The 7601-nt window shown below is 58.1% G+C and overlaps 1 protein-coding gene across 1 annotated transcript in view; it reads left to right on the top strand.

The window, feature by feature from the left end:
* The first annotated feature begins 2846 nt into the window (after positions 1-2846).
* The window catches only part of Gpa33 (glycoprotein A33), a 12840-nt gene continuing 8085 nt past the window's right edge, over positions 2847-7601 (top strand). The window contains exons 1-2 of the mRNA XM_015491638.2: positions 2847-3091; positions 5685-5901. Of these exons, the coding sequence (XP_015347124.1) occupies positions 2876-3091; positions 5685-5901 (433 nt within the window). The 5' untranslated portion in view covers positions 2847-2875. The remainder of the gene's footprint in view (positions 3092-5684; positions 5902-7601) is intronic.

Below are 7601 nucleotides of genomic sequence, written 5' to 3' on the forward strand. Positions count from 1 at the left end.
GCAGCCCCCCCCCCACTGTGCCCAGGGCATTGCTGCAGCCCTCCCCTGCGTGCCCAGGGCATTGCTGCAGCCCCCACCCCTGCGTGCCCAGGGCATTGCTGCAGCCCCCACCCCTGCGTGCCCAGCCTGGGCTGAGCCAGGTGAGGTGCAGTCGCAGGGTGGCAGCTGGAGAGCAGAGCTGGGCCGGGATAAACAGCCGCTCGGTGGCGGCGCCCTCCATCTTTCCTTTCCCAGCGCTGGGAGGGAACCCGAGCCTGGCCCTGGCTGGTGCCAGGCAGGTGCTCTGCTGCCCAGGTGCAGCCCTGCCCTGCAGCAACCCTGAGTGAGAGGCGTGGTCTCCTACCTTACTGTTGAGGAAACTGCGCACAGAGAAGTTAATGAGGCTGAGGAGCGACACAGCCAGGAACAGGAGGAGGACTCCACGGGAGAGTGAGGGGCCTCCTGGAGGAGGCTGCTGGCCAGCCCCCCACCAAGCCCTGTAGCAGGAGGAGCTCGGGCCCTGCTCTGCCGGCCACCTGCCCCTGGGGGGACAGGATGGTCATCAGCACCTACCAACTTGGCTCAGAGTGGGAAAAAAGGAGAGAGGGGACCCAGAGTAGGAAGGAGACTTCTGGAGCAGGAGGGGCGCAGGTCGAAGCAGCACCAGACAGGGTCGGGGAGGTGGCTCTGGGCAGTGGGAAGGTGCCCCCACCATCCCCCTACAAGGAAGCAGAAAGGGGGCAGTTGGAAGCTTCTAGAAAGGAATCTCCCTCCTTCCCAGTTTTCCAGTCATGGATCACCTGTCCCTCCTGGTGACTTTGGCACATCCGAGTGGGGACCAAAATGTCCCACAGAAGAGAAAGTGAGGGACAGTGGTCCTGAGGCCTGTGGGAAGAAGTGAAAGGAACAGGTTAGTGGCAGCTGGAAGTTTGCTGGGGCCCCGGCTGATGATTGGCTCACAGCGGCCCCAGCAACATCTAGCTGATTGGCTCCTCTGCAGTTAGGATCGTGGAGAAGTCGGTCCCATGTGTCACCGCCAGCGACCTCAGAGCAAGGGCAGTGTCTGAGCCCGGGAGGGGCTGAGGTTCCACCAGGCAGATAACCAGGTGGCCTGAGGCACAAGGTTCTTAAGCCTGTCTGGGGCAGTGGGGAGCGTGAGTGAGCCCCAGGGCTGGGACCAGTCCTCTAACGTCCTTCTCAGGTTTACAGTCGACCTTCGCCCCTTTTCCTTTTTTTCTTTGAAGCTCTTTCTCATCCATTCCTGTCTTCCCTCGCAAATCTATTAGCATAAGAGGACCTGACTCACTGTTGTCATGATCTCTAAGGTGGATCTGTTCTCTGGTTACCATCATTAGCAATTGCCAGTCCTTTCGAGAGCTCACCTGGGACAGCGGTGGGTGGTTGTCTTCTGGGATTAACTCCTACCCAGGGGGCACCTCGGCAGCAGCCCACGGCCGGGGAAGGAGAGGTGTGTGCTGTGGAGTAGCAGCTCTCATTTGCTGAGCGCCAATTTTGAGTTAGGAACCCCCAAAGGAAGTCTGCGTTTCATGTCACCTAGTCCCCATACAATCCACCCCCAAGTGAGGACCCTGTGGCACAGAGAGTCGAATGCCCAAGGTTGTGCTTTGAACAGAGAAGGGTCTGGAGCCCTGCACTCAGCTCTCTGCCACTACTTCCCCAGTGGCCGGGGAGGGGCGTGTGATAAGCGCCCTGGGGCGCAGACCAGGGGATACAAGGTCAAAGGGCGCTTCCGAGTTAGAAGAGGGAGGGCCTGGGGAGAGGGTGGCCGCCCTGCAGGAGGCGAGGCTCACTGCCTCAGCCCTGCGGGTCCTGTATCTGGAGGTGACACCTCTGCCACGTGTGTGAAGCCCGAGAGCCGAGGGGTCCAGACCAGCAGTGGACGCTGCTGCCCCGCCGCTCCCAGCTGCTCCTTGGTTTACCTCCTGCCAGCAAGAGTCGTCCTTGGAGCTTGGTCACTGAATTAATCCTCGTGTGAGCCCATTTCATGTCCACAGACTGTGCCCCAGGGAGATGACCTCTTGGTGGGCAGAGCAGGGGCCTGGTCCCCACCGTTGGCACATATTAACTATTCGAGGGGGACGGAAGAAGGCAGGTGGAAGTTCTGGGACAGGAGGTGGATACTGTGGTCCCGCCCTCTGGGGCTGCCTGTCAGATGGCCTTGCTGCCTGCTGGCCAGGTGCTGGCTGTCGAGGCTGGGTCAGCTGCTAAGCAGAGCACATTGCTTGACGTCCCTGACCCTGTGGCAGGGGTAACAATTCTCTACTGTCAAAGAAACTGGGAGAATACATGAGAGAACTGCAAGATGCCTACAGGGGGCTGGCGCCAAGCTATGGTAAAGCTGGCACGGGAGTGAGGAGCGGAGCCCTGACAGTGTCGCCCTGTGTTCCCCCCTCTGGCTGCTGGCTGGATCTTGACCAGCAGAGATGGAATTGAAAGGCACTCCCGGGAACACCCTCATCCCTTTACTCTCACCACACACATCAGTTAGTAGATGAAGAAGTCCCATGGGAGGCCAGCAATGTGTGTCGAGGTCTCCTGTGACCAGGCACAAGGAAACATGGATGCACGGTCTCTTTTCTCATTTCCCCAACAACTCTGGGAAGTCAGTATGAAGACTCCTATTTTACTGATGAGAAAATGAGGCTTAGAAAATCTGCGGAGATAGGAGGAGGTGGGGCTGAGGTGGCAGCCAGGCTTGGCCACCGGACGCACCAAACCTTTTCGTGATGCTGCGGGGTGGAGATGCCTGGACCAGGCACAGGCGCTGGCCTCCCTGCCCTGGAGGACAGTGGAGGTCCTTGGCCACCATTGCTGTGGTGGCAGCCGTACCCGAGGCCATCAGGACAGAAGGGCTGGGCATTCTGGCAGAGGTCCCATGCCGTGCCTGGTGACGTCCACGTCATTACCTTTGCATGGCTTTCCTGCTTTCTTTCCAGTCTGGGTGACGGTCAATGCCATCTCTGTGGAAACCCCGCAGGAAGTTCTTCGGGCTGCCAGGGGAAAGAGTGCCACCCTTCCGTGCACCTACCACACTTCTGTCCCTGACAGAGACGGATTTATTCAGTGGGACAAGCTTCTAAGGACTCATTCGGTAAGGCTCCATGAAAGGCCGGGGCATCACGGGGATGGGTATCACCTGACCGTGACCCCTCGGAAGGCCAGCAATACAAGGTCTTCTGATACCATCCGCAGAATCAACTGCACCTGTGGGGTGGGCTGGGCAGGAGCAGGTGTGTCAGGTGAAGGACCGCTGGAGTACATCATCTTCATTTTCGAAGTCACCTGTCCCCAGATCTCTCCACTGGCCAGTCTTGAATGACCTGATTGTTCCACTAGAGTCAGTCCTCTCTTTGATTAGCAGACTCCTCGTTCTAAGGCCGGGTCATTTGATGGGGCCCTCCCTGCCTCCTGGGGCTTCTTTTGGAGAGTTTGCAGGAGTTCTGTTTTATTTTCTCCTTCTACTTATAAATAGATGATATAAACCCCTGGTTCAAAAGTCAGAACTTTATAAAACGTGTCCATTGAGAACCTGCTCCCACCTCACCCCTGTTCTATCTGCACGGCTCCACACCCTGGTCCCCTGGTCCCCCTGGTATGGTGGCACTGTCTGCACGTGCTCCTCTGCCCCCGTGGCTTGCTTTCACCCCCACAGTTGACTGAGCTCGCCCGTTTCCACTACGAGCCTTTGGGACCCAGAGGCCCCCCAGCACCCGGGCGGTCTCGCCCTGGCTCTCTCCAAGCTCCCCCGCCCCCGGTCCCTTTGAGTGACACCACCAGGCTTGCCACTTCTCCACTCCTTCACTGGTGGCTTTATCTAGCCTGCGGGTCGGAGAAGACCTGCCTGTCACTGCCCCCAAACCCTCACCCAGCTGTGCTCGCCTGCTCTTCCGGGTCATCCTAGGACACGCCAGGCAGCCCCTGTGGAAACGGAGCCAGCAGTTCTTCTGACAGACAGCACCCCTTCCTCGCCTTTCCTCTTTGGGCTGCCGTGCCCTGATTCTAAACCCTCTCCAACCCTGGGGCCTGCCTCTTCCACGCTGCAGCCCGTCACCCGAGTGTACCACCACGACCTGGTCTGGGGCCAGCGCCTTCCACCTGAGTTGTGGGACTGTTTTCTTGGTGGATCCCCTTTCCCCTTCCAATTCATTCTGTACCCCACTTTAAGGACCAACTTCCTAAAATCTGAGACTCTAGGGCCTTCAAGGTAAGATGCAAACTCTTCAGCCCTGCGCAGGCCTCCCCCAGGGCTGGCTTGGCAGGGGCTCCAGAGCTCAGGTCCAGAGCCAGGTGCCCAGCTGGGGCCCCAGCTCTGCCGCTTCCTGGGCCACGCGGCCTGGGAAGAGGCCAGACCTCGGGGTGCGCTCTGCCTCACGGGATGCAGCTGGAATCCTGAGATCCACCGCGTGGGGTGTGAGCTGACACACGCCAACTGCCGGGACGCAGCCAACGCGTGGCAGGCACTGCCCAAGGAGCAGCCGCCACTGGCCTCCCCCGCCCCCTCCCTGCCAGCCTCCCTCCAGCTCCTTCACACTGACCACCGACTGGTCCGTTTGCCCCGACGTCCACGGGCTCCTCCCAGCACAGCCAGCCCCAGCCCCAGCCCTCCGCTGGCTAGTTCTTTGTTATTTTTCAGGATTCCTAGCCCCTCTCTTAGGAGGCCCCCGACCTCCACGCCTAGAAGTGATGCCTGTCTTGGGCAGTCCCAGCGCTGGCCTTAGAGGTTGCCAAGTGTGGCTGCCCGCCAGCCCATCACTCTTGGGGAAGAGCCCCCGAGTTACCCACCCCCGAGTGCCAGGAGCCGAGCAGAGGCTCAGCCAGGCCGCGCGTCTGGCTGCCTTGCCTGAGCTACCTGCTGCGCCTTCACTGCAGCTCTCTAAGGCAGGCACAAGAGGAAATGGGGTCACAGAGAGGTCAAGCACATGCTCAAGGTCCCCCCAGCAGTGAGTGGCAGAACTGGGGTTAGAAGACAAGCAGCCTGGCTGGAATGTCCGGGTTCAGCTCCGCCATGTGCTGTTAGGCCAAGAATCAGTTATCAGCAAATGAATGACTTCCAGAGCCAGGAGTCAAGAAAATAAAGGGAGCTGGGCTGTGCTGCACGCTGTCCTCCCAGCAGCTCAGTGGTGAGGCAGGAGTCCCGAGTTCAAAGCCAGCCTCAGCTGCTTCGGAAGGCCCTAAGCAACGCAGTGAGACCCTGTCTCTGAATAACAAGGGCTGGGGATGTGGCTCAGGGGTTGAGTGCCCCTGGGTTCAATCCTCAGTATCAAAAAAAATAAAAATAAAGTAAAAGAAAACAGAAAAGAAAGTGAGTTGGAAGCCCTGGGTGGTTGCACGCGGCAGGTGCTCGGTAAGCACGGGCTGTCTGAATGGGAGGAGACAAGGGGCGGGTGATCAGCAAGAGAGGCCCGAGGGATCCCAGAAAGCCCGCTGCCCACACGAGTGCCCCCGGGGGCTGAACTGCCCTGCCCTTTCCCAGGGTCCCGGTCCTTCCACTTAAGGTGAATCCTAAGACCTCCTAGAGGGACAGGAGCAGAAGGCACCACCCATGGGCACCTGCGCTGGCTCTGGTCCAAGGGGCCTGCGCCTGTGCCTCTGGGGTCTCGGGGTAGCCAATAAGGGCCACCAAGGACAGGCCCAGGTCAGGGCCTTGGGGGAGAGGACCAAGTGGCATTTCTTATTCCTCTCAGGAAAGAGTGGTCATCTGGACATTTAAGACCCAAAGCTATATCTACGGCGAGCTTTATGAGAATCGCGTCAACGTATCAAGCAAAGTTGGGCAGTCGGACGCCTCCATCACCATCGACCAGCTGACCATGGATGACAACGGCACCTACGAGTGCTCCGTCTCGCTGCTGTCAGACATGGTGGGCACCTCCAAGTCACGCGTCCGCCTGCTGGTCCTTGGTGAGTGCTGCGTCTCTCTCCTGGGTGGTGGGAAGAGGCTGGGGCCAGTAAAAGCACCTGGTGGTAAGGTACTTGGTGATAAGGCAGGGTATTTGGTGGCAAGGTACTTGGTGGTAACGTACCTGTGGTAAGGTAAGCAAGTTGCCCAGTGATGAGGCAAGGTACTTGGTGGTCAGGTACTTGGTAGGTGGTACCGTGGTAGGTTCCCCAGGTAAGACGACAGGCAGCAGTGGCTTGCCAGTCTGTCCCAGGGCAGGGCCCACTGCTCCCCCTTTGAAATGTGGGCTGCCTGAGTTCTCCACAAATGGCAGACTGTTCCAGAGATCAGAGAAGGAGGGTCTGGAGTGTCCCACCCGGAGCTCTTCTCCCCACACCAACTCCTCCCTTTCCATGACAAACTCATGAAAGAGAAGAAAAAGGGAAGCCCCACATCCTGTTGTGCCTCAATATGGGACTCTCAGGGCCACGTGGTGACTGAGGTAGTGCGCCTCTCCCTGTCCTAGGGCAGCTCCCAGAGGAAGACCCCACACCACCCTCCCACGCCACCCCTCCCACGCCAGCCCTATAGACACCACTCTCAGGCTCCGCTACCTTTGGGTTTTGTTTGTTTTCCGTGGTGCTGGGGTGGAACTCAGGGCCTCACACACGCTAGGCAAGCGCTCTGCCGCTGAGCCCCAGCCTCAGCCCCTCCGCTACTTTGGAAGACGTTCTGAGACAACATTCTTCTTAGACAAGTGACTTGTTGGAATGTATGGTTTTGGAAGGGCCCCAAAGATCATCTACTTCAATATCCTCGGTTTTAAGATGAGACGGAGAGGAAGAAAGCAACTTCTTAAAGCGAGTATTGGAAAAACCTCAGTGGGCGCCACGTAGGCCCACTGTAAGGAGCAGCCCTACCCTGGGAGGCAGCAACTCGTCAAACCTTTTTCTGTTTAAAAGGTCACTTTTCTGTTTCTTTCCCCTTCACGGCACCTGGCAGTGTTTTATTTCTAATTGCATAAGGGGATGCTTGACTGCTTGAAAGCATTTCAGGGAGCCAGACTGCATAGCCACACAAGCTAGTGCTGTATAGACAACCGCAAAGACCACCTCCACCCTCCTCTGTGGGCTGCCCGGGCAAGGCAAGAAGGTCCTCCTGCTCCCTGAGGCTCCTTCCAAAGCAGGACAGTAATATAAAGATCATTCTGCAACTTGATTTTTCTTTATTCTTCATGCACATTTCTCCTGATCAACTCAGATAGACCCACCCAGTCGCGGCGTAAACTCTGCCACCTGGATGTATCATGATTATTCAACTGTTTCCTATGGTGCATATCAAGGCGGTTGCCATTTCCCCCACAGGGACAATGCTGTCATATGACCCCGGTGCGCGCACACACGGAGATATATATGTTGGGGTTAGTTTAAACAGCTCCAGGTCCTTTCACTCCCTGTCAAGAGCCAGCCTGAGGGTGAAGGACACAAGTTCAATCTGAAATCACATCACTCTGTGAAGTCAATGTTTTGCTTTTAAAAAGAAAGAGATCACTTTGTCCTACATGCTACCAACAATTCTTGGAAGTTTTCTTCCGCAGGGCCGCTGTTCGGCGGAGACGGCCGGCTGCGCGGTGGCCTGCTGTGGGTCCCTGTATCTTGGAGCAGGTGCGCAGCGCCCGCGCGGCCTCTGGCGCCCCCTGGCGTCTGCCGCGGGGGCGAGGCGT

Source organism: Marmota marmota, unplaced genomic scaffold, assembly GCF_001458135.2.
Source record: "Marmota marmota marmota unplaced genomic scaffold, marMar, whole genome shotgun sequence".
Taxonomy (NCBI): Eukaryota; Metazoa; Chordata; class Mammalia; order Rodentia; family Sciuridae; genus Marmota; species Marmota marmota.